The following is a 19,387-nucleotide window of genomic DNA, read 5'->3' as shown; positions in this document are numbered from 1 at the left end:
TCATGTAAGTAACCTTAAAGGTCCTGCAGTTGGTTTGTTCCTGGAAGGGCTGCCAATCATTCCATTCTTAAGTAATGCCCTGCTCCACCCTGCGCCTTCTTGCACTACAGAAAAACAACATTTTAGGAACGTATTTCTTGAAGGAAAAAAATCCTAGCACAATATGATTACCATGAAAACTAAATGATTGTTATTGAAACACATAAAAATAAAGAAACTATACATATACTGCAGCCAGGCATAACTTTGAGAGATGTTGTGCTCTCCACACTCTTCAACAGTCACTGCCTGACAAAAGTAACAAGCCTGACAAAAAATAGTGGAATACATTCAGCAATTCAGCAAGCCTAAGGAACAAATAGGTAGAACAAACACAAGTTAAATAAAAAATGTGTTTAATTGAAGAACATATAAATGCTTCCACATTGACATTAAAGGCTCATTGAATAAACAGCTAAAGCTGAAATGGTTTGCCAGTCTAATGCATCTAGTACTTTCATTCCCAGCCCAAAGATTCTGGTTCTGTATTTTTCAGAGACGTATATGGACGAATGTAGTGCTTATGCATCACAGGACATTACAGATACAAATGATAATTCCTATTCACAGTTTGAGCAGAATGATACACTGGACATCGTAAAGTTGTTTTAATATTGAACACTTTCTGTTGCTGGACCAAATACATTAAAATCTACCACTGTCTACCACATGCTATTTTAAAAAGCTGTATAAAAACACGTGCATCTCATCCAATTACCTGGCAAGATGGGGCCATGAGGGGCTTCACTAAATATTTGAAATAAATAAAGGTGCTACAAAGTGTTCTTTGAGTAATGACATAGAAAAAACACTTTTGGCTTCATAAACAGCTGTTTAAACCTTTATTCTGGTAAAGAATCTTTTTGCTTTTAAACCTTTTATTACAAACGTGGATCTCTATGAAAACAAAAGAGAGGTTCTTCTATGGCATTACTCAAAGAACCATATGTAGCACCTGAACTGCCACTTGTATAAATACAGTAGATGTCTACTGTTGCTTCTCACAGTATCAGATAAAGATAAATGCAAAATATTAACAGTTACTGAGATGTCCCACTATGATTTTACAAATGGGGAAAATGTCCATTCTACAGCAGAACCTTTCTTCACACCTGTATATTTACAGATATACACACACAGTGTGAATTTACACCATGCTGCCAACTCACCCTTCCAGAAGTTTCATTGTCTGGGAAATATAAATGCCTCACTGCACTTCCAACATGTGTCCTTCAGTTTGACACTATTCATTAAAAAGCTCTTTATATATGTGAGGTAGAACTTTGTCCCAAGTGGATTAACCTTGTCTTCAGGACAGAGCATGAGCAGCCATGATTTTAACAGCAATACAAAGACAAGACATTCTGGTCAACATTCAGCATGAGAGTTACTGTCACAAGCAGCGAGAGATGGTCATCAATCCGTTTTCCCCTCTTTACATTCTTCCTCTTTATCCGATGAAGAGTCTTCTTTGCTCTCCAGTTCAAAGTTCTGCAATGAGAAATGATGAGAACACACTAATCAGTAACAGCACAAACTATACAACACAGTTATAGTTAAACTCCATCTTTCAGCAAAGACACAAACCTCCAGTTCTCTCATAACTTCATCCATAAAGTCACTGGAGTTCTTTTTGTAGGACAAAGCCATGTTAATCGCATCTTTAAAAACCTGGAAATTAGAAAACACCAATATTAGAATACATACAAATATTTAGAGTCTAGTATTATTTATAGTTATGATAATATCAACAAATCGTTTGGCACTGTTTAATGATCAGGTAAAAACTTATAGTATGTAGATGTATTACACACAGAGTGATCTATTATTCTATTGGCTTACATTCAATGAAAATCCAAAAATCAGTGTCTTAGAAAATTAACATTTTATACAAGTCCAACTGGTACTTTTGGCAGTGTGCCAAGTCCTGCTGGAAAATGAAATCTGCATCTCCATAAAAGTTGTCAGTAGAGCATGTGTCTCCTCCATACCATCACTGACCATCAGTAAATTTTGCATTTCATCTGGAAATCAAGGGACCAGAGTCCAAGCTGTTTGAGGTCTAGTGTAAAGTTTTCACAATCAATCATGGATTGGAGAGTCATGTCATCTGCTGGTGTTGGTCCACTGTGTTATAGCAAGTCCAAAGTCAGTGCAGTGTTTTACCACAAAATCATACAGAACATCATGCTTCCCTCTGCTGACAACTTTTATGAATTTCCAGCAGGACTTGGCACACAAAAAAAATACAAAAAAGTATTTTTTTTTAAATGCACAAATATATGTCCAAATGTTTACAGACATCTCTTCTAATAAAGGCATTCAGCTCTTCTTTACATTGCTGGCACAGATGTGCAAATGCACACACATAAAGCTCATCTAGTTCCAGTAGAAAAGTCTGCCAACAGAATAGGACCCTCTGGAGTGGATACTTATCAACCAATTGCCAGGCGTGGGCTAGAAGGGGGTAAATCCTCTTAGTACTGAGTTGTGTATAATGGTGCTCAATCTTATACTTCTGAAATGAGTTAGGGAGTTAGGGATTATAAGGTATTGTGGTGACTATCCAACACCCTGACCTTAATAATACTCTTGATGCTGAATACAATTTAATTCTCACAGCAAAGATCCAAAAACTAGTAGAAAGCTGTCCCTGGACAGTACAGACAGTTAACCCAAAGCACAATAAACTCTGTTTAATTCCTTGATTTCAAAAGCCACAAAAAAACACAACAATGAGCAAGTGTCCTTATACTTTTGTCCATGTCCATCAACATGTTCTAATGTTACAACGGTTTGCTTACTACATATTTAAACCTAAACACTAACAGAGAAAATCTGTTTACTCACATTATTAGTGAAGATGATAGATAAATGAAGATAGAGAACCATTCCAAAGTTACCTTGACCACATTGGTGCCATCAGCAGCAGATACAAAGTAGAACGGTAGTCCCAGCTTCTTAGCAAAGTTAAAGCTCTTCTGCGTCACCCTCATGTCAGCTTTCAGTTGATTCAGCAACACCATGCAGGAGTATCAGAAGAAAAAGAAAACGCATAACAAAGACATAGGTTAGCAAATCTTACACCCAGGGTTTATACACATTTTTTATCCAATACATTTCCATGATTTTTTTTCATGACTTGTCCATGCCAAATTTTCATAACCATACGATTTTTTTAAAACATCAGTGCAAACATGGACAATAAAACCAAAAATCAACTAAAGCTGTAATTAAAATTGATTACAGTAGGTCTAAAATTAATCTAATACAAATGTTGACACACAATCTTTAATAAAAAAAATATGTGTCAGATCCTGAGAGCTCTACTGTGTAGGGCTAAATTACTGAATTAACTCTGAGCTGACGTTACAAAACTTATCCAGGCCTGAAAATTGCTATTTTCAAAAAATTACTTTTCCAGGTTTTCGTGACCGAACGAACCCTGTACACTCAATCTTTCAGAACTATTAAAAATTTTAAAGAAAGTAAATGTGCCTCTCACCATCTATTTTGTTCGCCACCACAAGGCATGGAATTTCTGGTCTGTATTCTCGCAGCTCTTTATACCAGTTGGAAAGATTCTTATATGTTACTTTCCTCTGGACATCAAAGACCTATATGGGGAAAAACACAACACATGCTCTTAAATACATCAATTGATTGTATAAAACCAGTTAATGCAGTTTTTACAGTAGCTTACCATTATACAAGCATGCGCTTTGTGGTAGTAAGAGGGGTGCATGCTTTGAAATCGTTCTTGGCCAGCTGTGTCCCAGAAATCTGTTTTATTTAACAAAAATAAATAAATAATAATAATAATAATTATTATTATTATTTCTACCTTAATATTAATTTTTTAACCAGGTAAAGCACATTGTTTAATTAAACACTATATTTCACTAACAATTAAAAACATCTCATCTACAGCAATAAACTACAATGTGTAAACTAGAGACATACTAGAGAATACATTAATACATTTGATATTAAAGTATCTTTTATCATAAGAATGTCTTTATAAATATACTGTGATATAATAATTGTTCCAAATCACTCCATTATTTCTTAAACCCATAAACAAAAAGTGAGGGTTTAAAGTGTTTATACTTAGAGAGAATACTAATAATGGGTTATATTTGTTATAGAATACCTTATTTGATTGAAAGGTTAAATTCACAGCAGACAGGCTTACCAACTAGAATAGGTTTCCCATTGATGGTGGTGGTGTACTTGTACAGAGTCAGGGCGTAGGTTGACAGCTGCTGAGGTCGACTGACAGATGTGTTAAGTATTAAAGTGTCTACAATTACTAATGATGGACAGAAAGATACATACATACATGTACAGTAAAGGTCAAAAGTTTGAAAATACCTCATTCAATGTGTTTTCTTTCTTTTTATGATTTACATTGTAAATTTAACACTGAACACATTAAAGCTCTACAGGAATACATGTGGAATTATTTTGTTAACAAAAAGTGTTAAACAAACCAGAATGTGTTTTATACTTTAGATTCTAAGTACCACATTAAGCTTTAATAATAGTTTTCTCAGCATCTCCAAGGAGTTCCTGGAGGTGCTAAACAATAGTTGTTGTTTTTCCTTCACCCTGTGCTTCAGCTCAGCCCTCATCACCTCATTTCTCCATCTCAGTTGGGTTTAGATCAGGGGATTGTGAAGAACAAGCACCTTTTTTATTTACTATGTAATCCCTAATTGTTTTCATATATTCAATATTAATCTTATTTTCTTCAATGTAAAAAAAGAAAGAAAGAAAGAAAGAAAGAAAGAAAAGAAAAAAACTGGTACTGTACATACATACATACATATTCAGACACCAAACTAAATACTACTGTAATACACAGATGTATCTGTGAAAGGATACTATCCATCCATAAGGAACCTTTCCATTAACCTGTAAAGCAAATCACACAATAATGATAAAGGTACATACATAACACAAAAAACATTTCATAATTTATATTTTAGCACTTTTTTTCTAAGAATCATAAGAAGTTTTATGGAAAGTAAGGCGTTTACTTAAATTAATGTACATTACTTCTGTTGGGGCCATAATGAAGCAGTGATTTGATTCAATTAGCTCAAATCAGCTTGTTATCAAAGTAAAGGGGGGTCTGAAAATAGTTCCCAAAGAAAATTTCTCCCAAATAGTGGTATGATTTTTTTTCTCCCCAAAAATATATATTTTTAAAAGATTAGATTTTAATCTTTTTAAACATTAGTTTGAAACGTTTTTCAAAAAGATCTGAATCTTTTTCAACAGTGGTTCGAACTGGTTTTATAAAACATCTGTATTTTTTAGATCTGAATCTTTTTAACAGTAGTTTGAAACGTTTTTTAAAAAACGTAAAATCTTTTCCAAATGTGGTTTGAATTAGTTTTCAAAAAGATCTATTTTTAATTAGATTTAAATCTTTCTAAACAGTAGTTTGAAACGTTTTTCAATCTTTTTCAACAGTGGTTTAAATTGTTTTTTTTTTTTATCAGAATTTATTTTAAACAGCAGTTTAAACTCAGTTTTCAAAATTATTCGAATATTTTCAAATCCATTTTTAGAAACACTTAAATCCCTTATGCAGGTGATTTTAATCACTTTAAGGGATAGTGTTAGATCCTAATTATACTGAAATACAACATATAATTTAGTATAATTCAGAAAGGGCTGATATCAATCATTTAGATAATTAATAGTAAACTGTAGTGAGCAGGTACTGTAACTTAGTAACTTACTTGGATTTCCCGACTGCACTGTCTCCGAGGCAGATAATCTTCACCTGCTCGTCTGCGTCGTATTTTTCCTGCTCCAGCTCAGGAATACTGTTCGCATCCCCCGCCATTCTCCCTCCACAGGATTAACGTTAGCCAGCAGCAGCGTCTGTCTGCTCTTCAGTCAGCCAACAGTTCTCTGCCAGCGACACGACTCTCCCTCACCCGGTCAGCTTTTCACCATCTTTACTAAACCCCACCAACCGTGTTTATTAAATAACGCTGACTTAGCCTGAGCTAAAGCTAAAGCTCAACACAACTGGGCACCTAACAGGTACAGAACAGTTATCTAACAGGCTTTAGTAAGCGATATATAACACAGCTCCCACTGATATAACCCCACAGTGGCTTTAATTACAGAATAATGGACAGTAAAAGTCTCATTTTACTGTTAAATATCTTATATAAACCGAAAAACATGTTGACTTCTCTCTCAGCTAACAGCTAACAGACCGCTAGCCCCTCGTCTCTAATGCGACTGGCTGTTTCCATGCAACGAGACGCCCACGGGAGCGAGCGGAAGTAGCGCTCCTCCGAGAGAGCGCCCTCTGCTGCCTTCTTTATATGTATAGCAAGACTATTATATATATACTGTATACAGCTCTGGAAAAAATAAGAGACCACACAATAATGATAAGTTTTTTTTTTTTTACCCAGTTCAAAACTTTTGGAATATAATCAAGAGGAAGGTGGATGGTCACAAGCCTTCAAACCAAGCTGAACTGCTTGAATTTTTCACCAGAAGTGCCATAAAGTTATCCAAAAGCAGTGTGTAAGACTGTTGGAGGAGAAAATGCCAACCAGCATAAAAAAATGATTAAAAAAAGGGTTATTCCAAGAAATATTGATTTCAGAACTCATGAGCTTGTTTTTTTGCGTTATTTTAGGTCTGAAAGCTTTGTGTCTTTTTGTTTTTTTCAGCAATTTCTCATTTTCTACAAATAAATGCACTAAGTGGCAATATTTCTATTTGGAATTTGGGAAAAATGTTGTCCGTAGGTTATAGAATTAAACAACAATGTTCATTTTACTCAAAAAGATACCTATAAATAGTAAATAATAGTTTAAATTAGTTTTCAAAAAGATTCTGTTGTTTAAAAAAATGTGAATCTTTTAAAACCGTAGTTTGTATCAGTTTTCCAAAAGATTCTGTTCGGTTTTCAAAAAGGTTTGAATTATTTAAAACATTTGTTCGAATCAATTTTCAAAAAGATGAAATCTTTTGAAACAGTGGGTCAAATTAATTTTCTAAAAGATTTGAATGTTTTTAAACAGTAGTTTAAAACAGTTTTCAAAAAGATTCTATTTGGTTTTCCAAAAAAAACAAAAATGAATCTCTTTAAACAGTAGTTCGAATCAGTTTGCAAAAAGATCCAAAGTTTTTCAAACAGTAGTTTGAACTAGCTTTTAAAACGATTCGATTCTGTTTAAAAAGTAATTCAAATTCATTATTTTTAGAAAAAATAAATTCCTTATGCAGGCAATTTGAATCAGTTTAAATGCAACAAGGAGGACTGCAAACAAATGATCAATATAGCCGAATTATTAAACATTAAAAAATGACTGTGAACCGCTAGAAGAAGGCCGCGAGTGAGACAACAGTGAAAGGGGGTGAATGAAGCTAATAAAACTATAGTAAAAATTAACAATAGTAATTATCCACTTAGCCAAGGTTTTGTAAACAGTAGTTCAAATCAGTTTTCAAAATAATTAAACATTTTTGGTGGAGATGTAATTTTATTAAGTTTTCAAAATGATTTAAATCATTTTAAATATTTGTTCGAATCAGTTTATTTTAAAGATCTGAATCTTTTTAAGCAGTAGTTCAAATAAGTTTCAAAATTATTAAAATCTTTTTAAAAACTGATTTGAAGAAAAGTTTTTTTAAAAATTGGATCTTTTTGAAAACTGATTTAAATCAGATTAATGGACTTGTTTTGTTTTGGCACTGTGATACTTATCATATCATGTCGAGCGTATATAGAAGAAGTATTGTATTTTAGACATTAAATCTCTGTGTTGCAATGTATATCCCTGATTTAACAGATTCACCTTCACCCTTCATTTTCTCACGAACTCTTAAAGGGCCAAAAGTTCTGCGTGTGTCTGAAAATGAATTATAGTTATTGGAAAGGTACATTTATCATGTTATCTCAACCATTTATCTCCCTTTGCAGCTCTAAAATATGTAACCGGTCAACATTTTCTACATTCTGTGTCATTAGACAAGCACCTGCAGCTTTCACATCTGCTGATAGAGGAGCTGTGTTTACCTAAAACAGTCAACACTGAGTGTTTATCTTATTTAAGGGATGTTAAAATACCGGTAGTAGTTTATTTCTTAAATGTGAGATATATTTTATTGTTAAAAGTGGTAATGTTACAACTGTTGAAAGATTAAACCACATGTGGGTAGTACAATCTGAATTAAAAACTTTCAAAGCATATTTTATTTATTGAGTCATTGTTAAACAGGTCTAATTTGAGGTATGTGTTCTTGGAAAGTTAGAAACCCATTGAACCCAAGATTTGTTTGTGTGTGTGTGTGTGTGTGAGAGAGAGAGAGAGAGAGAGAGAGAGAAATAGAAATAGAAATAAAGAGAAAGTCCCACGGTTGCTCCGCCCCATTACATTGCATTTTGCTTGAATCTTACAGGCCAGCAGCAGAGGAGCCATGTATATAAGTACAAGGTCCTCTGAGCTCGTATCTTACAGATGTTTGAGTGGCTGCAGGTGAAGAAGACATGGCTTCCAGACCTTCTCTAACTGAGGAGGACTTCTCCTGTCCTTTATGCTGTGAAATCTTCAGGGACCCCATCCTCCTGGCCTGTTCACACAGCATGTGTAAGGGCTGTGTCCGCAAATTCTGGGACCAGCGAGGAGCTCTGGAGTGTCCCATCTGCAGAACCGTCTCCTCCAACTCCGAGCCCCCCACCAACATTGTGCTGAGGAACATGTGTGAGGCCGTGTTGAAGGAGAAGAACCGCAGGTTCTCTGTGGAGATGGAGGGGTTCTGCAGTTTACACCAGGAACCTCTTACTATATTCTGCCATAAGGAACAAAGGCCCATCTGCACTAGATGCAAGGACTCCAGCCTGCATATCAAGCACTCTTTCTGCTCCATACAGGACGCCTCTGAACACCTGAAGGTATGAGGGTTGGTGTTTGGCATAGGAGAGGTTGTAGGAGTGTAGTTATATCAGTTATATCTGTTTAATTTCTTAAGTACTGAAAACGTCCACTGTAAAACTTAGGTTGCATGGTTTTAAGCATGAGGTACTTAAGTTAATCAGTTCTTCACTCTCTCATTTTACATTAATTTTCAGAGTAAATAATGAATAGGAAGTTACACTCATATGGACAAAAGTACTGGGACATATGCTAATTTACATATTTTTTTCTGAAATTGACAGTATTATAAAAGAGTTTATACTGCTTTTGTTGGCATAAATGTCTCTGCTTTCCAGAAAAGACATTCTACTAGATTTTAGAGTATTGCTCACAGGATTTGATTTCATTCAGTGACAAGAGTTTTAGAGCATCCCTAACCCTGTAACACTTCCCAAAACTATTGAATAGCGTACCATCATTCCAAGGAACAGATCCACAGCTCCACAGCTTAATTTTGGGAGGCTTTATCCCCTCTCTAGCCTACACCTGGGAATAGGCATGGTGCTGATATGGTCATGTTTATTTGCTCCTTATTCTATTGTCAGTACTAGACTAGGACTAGGACTAGACAAGCTATGCATTTGTTCATCTGTGTCGGCAAAGTGCGCAATTTAAAAAAGCTGATTGCATTTATTAGGAATGGTGTCCGCAAAAATGTTTGAATGTATTGGGGCAGTTTTCCAGACAGGAATTAAGACTTGGACTTAGTCGTGGACTAAACAAAATTTTAATTGGAGATTTGATTTTAGATTAAAAGGAAAACATAGTCTACGACTAGGCTTTCTGTATTTCTGTATTTCTCTGGAGGTACTAAAAAGTGGGCCAAATTAGATCGAAGGGTTAAATCAGGAAATATGAAACATATCTTTTTTTATGTAATTAATACTTTTTCTATTTTAGGAATAGTGGCGAATAAACAATACAAATATAACAGAGCAACTTCCCTAATGGTATTCACAGGTTTGTTTACATATAACAGTAGTACACTACAGTTATCCTCATTATCATCTGACTCCACCTCACCGCTCCCTTCCACAAAACATGTCTTTAATGCTGCTGTTCTCTGTCACTTTACTGTCATTGTTGTCCACTTCATGACCCTTGTTGAAAGTTGAGCTGAGTTTGGGTCATTGTTCAGTTGATGGATCACCCAGAGAACAAAAGGTTGAAGTCCAAACACAGGAGCATCCTGTCTAACAAGTCCTCCCAAGCCCATAGCCTTTCTATCTGGTTATCAAGGGCACAGAATGCAGGCTCTCTATGACAGCATAAAATTAATGAGCCTTGCAGGGTACAGATCTGCAGGTATTTGACCAATTTGTCATCTTTCTTTCGACACTTTGTATAGCTCACAGAAGCCAGCATGATGGTAGATGAGATGGTATTCCTGAAAAACAAACAATAGATAGTACCAAAAGGAAACAAGAACAGAAGAAGAAGAACAGATAAAAAAGGAATGAGAGTCAGTCTATCTAGTCAAGTCTGTAAGAGTTTGGAGGGTAACACAATTTTTGTATTTTTATCTGTTTGGGGTTTAAATAAAGAAATATGCAGTAAAAGAAATATGCGGTGAAAGAAAATGCAGACCAGGGCTTAACAATGTATTTTAAAGAATTATCATTGTGCCCAAAGTAGATTAAATCACACACATGATGCTACAACCTGTCTGATTAAAAGAACATTCAGTTACAGAATGTTCTTACATTTTACATTTACATTTTATCTCACTGATAGTATGCATAATAATGCATTTACATTTTTTTTCTTGTAAAAAGCAATGAATTTAGTTATTTAAAACAACGTTTATCTGTTCTCTTATTATTTTTATTGTTCTTACTTTTTATTTATTTATTTTTTATTAATAATTTTTTTAGATTCTTATGATCTTAGTTCATTATTATTCATTTGACCATTTCTTATCACTCTCATCATTTCATTTTATCATTTACTTTTACTATTATTTTATTATTTTTCTCTTTATTTTTTATTATTTTAAACTTGATGAAATCTTTACTTTTTTGTCGTTTTTTGTTTAATTCATCTATATTAAATGTATTTTTTTAAAGTGTGTTTTTTGTGATTTATTATTATTATTTAATATTTCTTTTTATTTTTGTTTTAGTTCTTATCTAATGTTTTCAATCCCTTTTCTATTGTAAATACTCGGCTGCATTGTAAATGACGGTCACCCTCAGTGTACTCCCGAGTCAAAATAAAGGTTGATTGATTATCTGACTGAAATATTTGGACATTGGAATTGGAATATTAAAATAATTATATATTCTAAATAAAAAATAAATAAAATAAAACAAAACACTTACCAGCACATTGAGTTTAGCAAAAATAATTGAGGTTATATTGTACAATAAGCCAATAACATAATCATTGTAACAGGCCTACATTTGTGAAAATGATCACTGTCCAATTATTTGTAATCTGACTGTAATGATTTTAGCATTGAGGTGTTTCACCATAAGTGACATTCCCTTGTTTCTTGCTGTACAGCAGGAGCTGCAGAAGAAAATAAAACCCCTAAATGAGAAGCTGAAAATCTATGAGGACTCCAAACAACCCTATGAAAAAATGGCAGAGTACATTAAGGTAAGGCATTAGTAGTTTCCCTAAGACATTTGCGGTTTGTGACATTATCAGTTTCACTGCATGTAATATATGATTGCATCTCAACAGAAGTGGCTTCTGTTTTCTCTCTCTAGAAACAGGCTCAGCATACAGAGGCTCTGATTAAAAGGGAGTTTGAGAAGCTTCACCACTTTCTTTGGGATGAAGAGGCGTCCAGGATAGCTGCACTGAGGAAAGAAGAGGAGCAGAGGAGTCAAACTGTAAAGAAGAACATTGAGAAGATTCAGACACAGATATCTCAAATCTTGGACACAATCAAAGTCATTGAAAAGGAAATGGCAGCAGAGGATCTGCAGTTTCTGCTGGTAAAAAAAAACATTTGCAGCACTAATTAATGCCCAGCTTATATAGAAATAAAGAAATTAAAGAATTGTTCTTATTCTGCTTTGTTCTTCTCTTGTATTTGCAGAACTACAAAGCTTCAGTTGAAAGGTGAATGAAACACAGATCATACAATCTTTCTGCTTCTTCTGTTTTTCTGTTTTAATTTCTGTTGTTCTGTATTCAATGTGCTTTTAGAACCCAAGCCAAGCTGGACAGTCCAGAGACATTCTCAGGAGTGCTGATCAATGTGGCAAAGCACCTGAGCAACCTGGGCTTTCAAGTATCAGAAAAGCTGCACGGTTCAATACAATACAGTAAGTTCTCAGCAAAATGCCCCTGTGAGACACACTAAACTGAAACATCCACTCATTCATTGTTTCTTCTGAAACCAAGGGTTTTAAACAGAGTTTAAAAGTAAGTGACTCTTCAGTGCTGGAAAAGGTTTCTATTCGATTTTCAAGCATTGCTGTGAGGAATTGAATACATTTAGCAGAGAGAACATTAGTAAGGTCAGGATGTTGGATGATCACCAAACCACTTCATCCCCAACTCATCCCAAAAGTATTGGATGGAGCACTATCATTCCAGAGAGCACACTTCCACTGCTCCACAACTCAGTGTTAGGGGTTTTATACCTTTCTTTACCCCTGCAATTAGGCATGGTGCTAGCAGATTCATTTTTATCTGCTCTAGAGAGTCCTATTCTACAGGTGATACTTCTCTACAGGCACCAGACCAAAATACTCATATTGTGTATTTTTAATAAACTTTAAGTAGAAAAGGAAATGGACATACAGCTCTGGAAAAAAATAAGAGACCAGTTAAAAATTAAGTTTATTTGATTTTACCAAATTAAAAATGATAATCAAGAGGAAGATGGATGATCATGGATCAACTGCTTGAATTTTTAGCTACTTTATCTGTTTAAATACTGTCACTGAGATTTTGGATATTTTGGATGTCCAAAATGTCCAGTGAACCAACCTGCACCTTTAACATTTTTAGGTAAAGTTACTAATTGTGAAATATTGATAATTTCCTCAAAATGTCAGAGGTTATTGTATTGTTGTAGATATTTTGGCTTTTAGTGATTTGCCATTCATGTACCTTTGTTTAAAAATATACCAAAACTTTATAATATAATGTCTCAGGAATAAGGCAGTATATTTGTAATCATATCATGTAACATGTCTCATATAAATTAAGCACACATTTTATTTCAGTTTAAATATGTTGAGTCTTCATGTAGACTTAAACTTAATGTTCTTTTAGAACTCATTTTACCCCAAGAACCATGAATCGTTTGTGTGCATGTAAATGAATGTATATAAATTTAAGTATGCAGAGCCGGTTTAATTTTTGGTAGCCAGTAAAAAAACAATCTATCCATAGGAAAAATCAATGGACATGTGTTATTAAACTTTACTAAGCCTCTCCAGGTTCCAGGTTCACCTCTCTCTCTCACTCTGTCCTCCTAGCTCCTGTGGTTCTAGACCCCAATACTGCCCATGCTGACCTCGTAGTGTCTGACGATCTTCTCACTATGGCCTACAAAGGTCTTCCTCAGGATCTTCCAGCTAACCCAGAGAGGTTTGCAGGCTTTGCGATGGCCCTGGGCTCTGTAGGCTACATCTCAGGCACACACAGCTGGGAGGTGGAGGTTGGAGAGAACACGTCCTGGGCTGTGGGAGTGATCACAGAGTCTGTGCACATGCACAGGGAGAACCTCTCACGCTCCGGCTTGTGGTACGTCGGGTTTTCCAACGGCAAGTACGGGAAAGGATACTCCCCAGAGAACCTGAGCGTGATGCGGGTTGGTGAGAAAGTCCAGAGGATCAGAGTTCAGCTGGACTTAGACAAGGGCAGGCTGACCTTCACCGATTCAGGCCGCAACACCTGTCTGCACGTTTTCAAACAAGCTTTCCATGAAAGAGTTTTCCCTTACTTTTATAGCCACTGTAAATTACATCCTCTAAGAATATTACCAGGACAGTCCTCTGTGAAGATTCATATGCCCAGTTAGAGTTTTTTTTATCATCACTATTATTAAAATGGTCGTAAATTCAGCTCTTGTTTGTTGGTTTAAATCAATTAAGTAAAAGTTCATGGTTAGAAAAATCCAAAAAAATGTGGTTATAAAAGTGTAAAATGTGAAAACAACAAAAAAGCACATACTTCTGAAATGTGTTAAACAGAGAAAAATAAACTGCCTATTGCTGCTGTGACTTTTGAGCAATTTAAAAAATATATCATTATAGATCATGCCATGCTTTGTGGATTAATTTAAAGTAAGTATATTATTGTTTAATTAATGTATGTATTATATATAAAAGTGGCACACTGTTAAAAATATTAAAATAAACCAAAATAAGAATTGACAGTATGTCTCTTGTATATATGAACACAATTCATCAAATCAAATCAGTTACAAGACAAAACGTTCTGTAATGTTCCATAAAAATGGAGTGAAAAAGTTGTATATGACATTTCAGCAGTGCAACAATTAAAACAGATAGTTAAACTTTGGTACAACAATAAAAAATTGCTGAGCTAAGACCATTTTCAGACATGGTCTTCATCTTAAGAGGGAAATCTAAACCTGAGAATCTGGAGAATATTTGACTACAACTAGAAATAATAATCAACTGGTAAGTTTAAATAACAGATACCATTTTAATTTTAATTTTTTGGGCACACTTGCCATAAACTCACTCTCTGCACTAGTCTTCTGGCTCAGTTTCAGCATTAAAAGACTTGCACTGTACTTCTTTTCTTGGTTTAACAAAAGGCTTAATGTATCCGCTGCACAACAGAGCGTTTATTATGGGGAAAATACTGAGTTTAATAATTAACAATCATCAATGATTGGTGGTGCAGTGTACTCAGAGTGACGGATGCCAAAGGAGAAGCTGGGAGCTTTGAGTCGTGTAAAAGTCACCTGTAGAGATAGAAAAAAAGACTGGTTATACATAGTTATGTATTACATATATATTCCATTTTATACAGGTGTATGTACATTATTGTATTATATACACTCTGGTTACATTTTACCTTATTATTTGTTTATTTATTTTAATGCTAGAGTGTCCCATTATGGGCAACATAAGCTAAGAGATGAGATAAATAAAATCTATATTAATTATACATTGTAAAAATGTAAAAAAGAAAGGCCAACTTAAAATGATATAGTTACTGAATAGAGCATTTTCTTAGTTAAATCAACTTAGCTTAGTAAAATGTTCTTCCAACTCTGCAGCTAAACTTGTTTAAACAATATGTAAAGATATTTTTTAATAGATAATAACTTTTTTTTTAATAACAGAACATAAAAATGTTCTGTAATCAGCTAAATCAGTTCTGTATTTTTTAATGAGAGAGAGAAAGGGAAAGACAGAGAGTGATTGTGAAAGACTGAGCTTTACCTGTTCTGGACAATAAGTTCCAGGTCCTGGTTTCTTGGTAGTGTCTCCAGGCATCATGTTGCGGCCAGTCATGCTATAGTGAGGAGACCTGGGAGTGTAAATGTTTGGATCCACAACGCTGTATGTCCCTGGAGCCGGAGTCTAAGAGAGCCACAGAAAATCATTAATTATAATACAAAAAACATTTTAGAAGACCTACATTTCTGCTGTAGTATTTCTGACATGCTGATTACCTTTTGCAGATCCTCATGGAAGCTGCCTACTTTTAAACGGCCCGAGAAGGAGAAATTTGGGGCAGATCTTTTACTCACAGTGTTTGAGCCCATCACGTTAGGGAGCATGTATGCAGCAGGGCCTAAAACCAAGCAATAGAATCAGAGCACACAATACAGTAAATACAGTTATACTAAGTCAGTGTTCTGAGGTGTAGTGATTACCTGGTGACTGGTCCCTGCGATACCCATTGCTTCTCCCTGATAGTGAGTACGCAGGGGCAGAGTAAAAAGCTGTCTTCCCTGAGATTTCAGGAGAATATTTCCCTGCATAGCATGACAAAACAATGTGATATGTATGATTATGCATAGGTATAGGCAAATACAAAAAAAATATTTTCCTAGAGAAAAGATTTTTTTTTTAATATATATATTTAAAACACATACACACACACAAGATCTTGAGATGGCAGCAGCATGCAGAAACAGCTATATATATATATATATATATATATATATATATATATATATATATGTGTGTGTGTGTGTGTGTGTGTGTGTGTGTATACAGCTCTGGAAAAAAAATTAGACCACCTTAAAAATTATTAGTTTCTTTGATTTTACAAACTTGAAAATATAATCTAATATAATATAATATAATATAATCAAGAGGAAGATGGATGATTACAAGCCATCAAACCAAGCTGTACTGCTTGAATTTTTTCACCAGGAGTGGCATAAAATGATCTAAAAGCATGGTGTAAGACTGGTGGAGGAGAACATGCCAAGATGCCAAGAGAAACTGTGATTAAAAAAACAGGATTATCCCACCAAATAACCACATTTCTGAACTCTTAACACTTTATGAATATGAACTTGTTTTTTTGCATTATTTGTGGTCTGAAAGCTCTGCATTTTGTCCATTTCTCATTTTCTGCAAATAAATGCTCTAAATCAGAGAAACTCATTCAAAAACTGGTCATTTATTTTTTTCCAGAGGTTATATATATATAATCACACTGTTTTCTTTCTACCTGGCCCAGGAGTCTGAAAAGGCTTAGGGTCTCTGGGTCGGCTGTACAGTGAATAAGCTGGGGTTCCATCTCGTCCAACTTTGGTAATATTAGAGGGAACAAGGTGGCCCGGTCCTGGTGAGCAGCTCAAGCTGAACTGCTTATGCCGTGTGCCAAAACTAAATGCCGGAGCTTTCCTCTTCCGTGGGTCATGATCATTTATTCCTGAGGGAAAAATACAAATGCATAGAACAGTTTTTTTTTTAATGATAAAGGATACCAGAAAGTACAGGATGTTTGATGATCTGTTTTTCACCTGTGACCGCTGGGAGGCCATATTTAGGCCCTGGGCTTCTGTACAGGGCAGCAATAGGACCTCTTGGCCTATGGGGCCTCCAGGAACCTACCCATACTTCCTCTTCTGGCATACTTGTTTAACAGGAGAAATTGAGAAGAAGTCATATTCATTGTTTCTTTTAAAACATTTGTCATATAATTAAATAAACTGTACTATAAGACAATTGATAGATTTTTTTTCTTCTAGAAATGTCTTACAGAGCTGTGAGGAAACACTAATTTCCTACATGCCTACACCTAGCCCTTTAATAGACAGATTTTTAAGATGTTCACAAGCCTACAAGTAAGTGAAAGATTTAAAAACAAATGAAGCATAAGAAGTGTGTGATAGCTAATTAGCTATATAGCGCAAGGTTGTTTAAAAAGCACCATTTGGTAGGTATTAGCACCTTGGCTTTAGCTCAGATTATCATTTTGGTTAAGAAAGCTAAAATACAACATTACGTGTTAAACTCTACTGTGTGGTTTTGAGCTGAATGTGCTTAGAATATAAAAGTAATGAACAATATGCAGGTTGGTTTCTAAGAAGGTATATTTTGACAACAAAGTTGAATATTTAAATTATAGTTGTTGCAAACAAAACACAACAAATTGGCAGAGAGCAACATAAAAGTACACTTTACTCATGATTGGGTATTCACATATTCACATTCTCTTTTTAGAACTATATTTGTTACAGATGCATATTTATATTATATTTCTCTGTCACATCAGTCACTTTTATAATCAGTGTCATTGCACTTTGCACTTTGCTCTGTTAATTATTTAATTATTTAATGACCATTAGCAACATCTACTGCACTACTCCGTTTACAGATATATCTTACCTTGTATAGTACGTTTTTTATAGCCTTATATTTTATTCTATTCTTCTGTGTTTTAATTTATGTTTGAATATGTTTCTTATTATATTGTGTTGTTGCTGCTGGATGCCTAAATTTCCTTCGGGATAAATAAAGTATCTATCTATCTATCTATCTATCTATCTATCTATCTATCTATCTATCTATCTATCTATCTATCTATCTATCTATCTATCTATCTATCTATCTATCTATCATCTAAAAGCATTAGGTGAGAGATATACTGTATTTATCCAGTAGACGTGACAATAGTATGTACATGTCTGATTTTTTTAAGTGGGAGAATGTAAACTATTAAAAAATAGACTGCACCTGCTGTTAAATAGCTTAATATTTGACACTGCCCAACTCTAAAGCCGGCACTTAAAAAATCCTGAGTTTGGTAAGAGAAAACAAGTTGTGCATGCATAAATACACTATTTCCAGCATGATCTGAAGGCACATTTGTCTATCAGGGTATTGAAGATTTGGACAAATGTTTTAAATATTTTCTGGCATATACACACATACAGAATGGAAAACATACAACATGGAACAAATACAAGTCATTTGTGGTTCCAAATTGAAGTAGAGATTAGTCCTATAGCTAGCTGTCTAATTGTATTAGTAGCTATGATTGTTGAGGTTGTGTCATATAGAAAGCTGAGCTGAGTACAATAGCTCTGTGTAGGCCTATAGTTTTTGTATTGTTGTGCATTTCTGTCAATAATTAATCATGAGAGTTAATTTTCTTTGAATAAATCCAGATTTCTATTCAATAGATTTTAGTGTCCTTGTCTTTTACACTTACACATTATACCTAATCATTTGTATCTTTCTCTTTGAAAAAGCTAGCTGTTTAGCAGTGGAACTTCAGCAGTGTAATGTCATATGTAGCTATATGTGAGCATGAATTTAAAAAAATAAAAGAAATACACAAATTAGTCTGTAGCTGTGGTCAAAGCTTTAATCAGCAATATTAGCTAATCAAACCAAGTGAATATTTTAGTACTATTCACTCAAAACTTTCATCATTCACTCAAAAAAATCATCATGTTCAACTAGCAACACTAACAACTAATCTAGTAATTTCCTGATCCTGATCACTTTCTACCAGCTGAGTCTCCACTAATTAAAATATGTCACCCAAACAATAAGAAGTATAATTAAGGCAAAAACAGCAAATCTCACACCTGAAGCTTGCAGATAAGGATACTCAACTCACGGCCCTCCAGACGAAGCACGTGCAGGAGATCCACTGCTCAGCTGTGATTGTTTATTTGTATTATTCTCTCTCACTATGACAACTAATCACCATAGCAATAGTGCTACACTGCCAAGTGTCCACTGAAGAAATAATCAGTGTCCTGCAGAAACACTGTCATTCTCTCAACATTAGTCACATTGGTATTATGCACAAGAAATAGATACATATCCTACTTTCATGTGAAAAAAAAAACAGAACACCCAGAGATAATATATGTGGGTCGTTATCAGAATACTGTGCCTTTTGGCCCTCAAAACCTCCAAACATATATTTTTTTACTTTGGGATATTTATCATATTTTAATACTTCAG

General features: G+C 34.6%; 3 protein-coding genes across 3 annotated transcripts; 1 reads left to right on the top strand and 2 right to left on the bottom strand.

Annotated features, from left to right (window-relative positions):
• Positions 1 to 378: 378 nt before the first annotated feature.
• Positions 379 to 6,318, bottom strand: rabl2 (RAB, member of RAS oncogene family-like 2). The gene is made up of 8 exons (XM_022679549.2): positions 5,793 to 6,318; positions 4,927 to 4,956; positions 4,235 to 4,314; positions 3,743 to 3,822; positions 3,545 to 3,656; positions 2,943 to 3,040; positions 1,627 to 1,710; positions 379 to 1,530 (listed from the first exon to the last, which is right to left on the bottom strand). The coding sequence occupies exons 1-8, from the start codon at positions 5,897 to 5,899 to the stop codon at positions 1,456 to 1,458; spliced, it is 666 nt and encodes a 221-aa protein (XP_022535270.1). The 5' UTR covers positions 5,900 to 6,318; the 3' UTR covers positions 379 to 1,455.
• Positions 6,319 to 8,161: 1,843 nt separating this feature from the next.
• Positions 8,162 to 14,220, top strand: trim35-30 (tripartite motif containing 35-30). The gene is made up of 6 exons (XM_007244093.4): positions 8,162 to 8,977; positions 11,505 to 11,600; positions 11,714 to 11,944; positions 12,049 to 12,071; positions 12,159 to 12,277; positions 13,442 to 14,220. Exons 1-6 carry the CDS (start codon positions 8,573 to 8,575, stop codon positions 13,984 to 13,986), a joined length of 1,419 nt encoding a protein of 472 aa, XP_007244155.2. The 5' UTR covers positions 8,162 to 8,572; the 3' UTR covers positions 13,987 to 14,220.
• Positions 14,221 to 14,761: 541 nt separating this feature from the next.
• odf3b (outer dense fiber of sperm tails 3B) lies at positions 14,762 to 19,084 on the bottom strand. Its single transcript, XM_007244087.4, has 7 exons — positions 19,003 to 19,084; positions 16,927 to 17,039; positions 16,632 to 16,835; positions 15,823 to 15,924; positions 15,619 to 15,740; positions 15,386 to 15,526; positions 14,762 to 14,901 (listed from the first exon to the last, which is right to left on the bottom strand). Exons 2-7 carry the CDS (start codon positions 17,036 to 17,038, stop codon positions 14,812 to 14,814), a joined length of 771 nt encoding a protein of 256 aa, XP_007244149.3. The 5' UTR covers position 17,039; positions 19,003 to 19,084; the 3' UTR covers positions 14,762 to 14,811.
• Between the last annotated feature and the right edge of the window lie 303 nt (positions 19,085 to 19,387).

Source organism: Astyanax mexicanus, chromosome 9 (assembly GCF_023375975.1).
Source record: "Astyanax mexicanus isolate ESR-SI-001 chromosome 9, AstMex3_surface, whole genome shotgun sequence".
In the NCBI taxonomy this organism is placed as follows: domain Eukaryota; kingdom Metazoa; phylum Chordata; class Actinopteri; order Characiformes; family Acestrorhamphidae; genus Astyanax; species Astyanax mexicanus.
The sequence above is the reverse complement of the archived record's forward strand: the minus strand, read 5'-3'. Positions and strand labels throughout refer to the sequence as shown.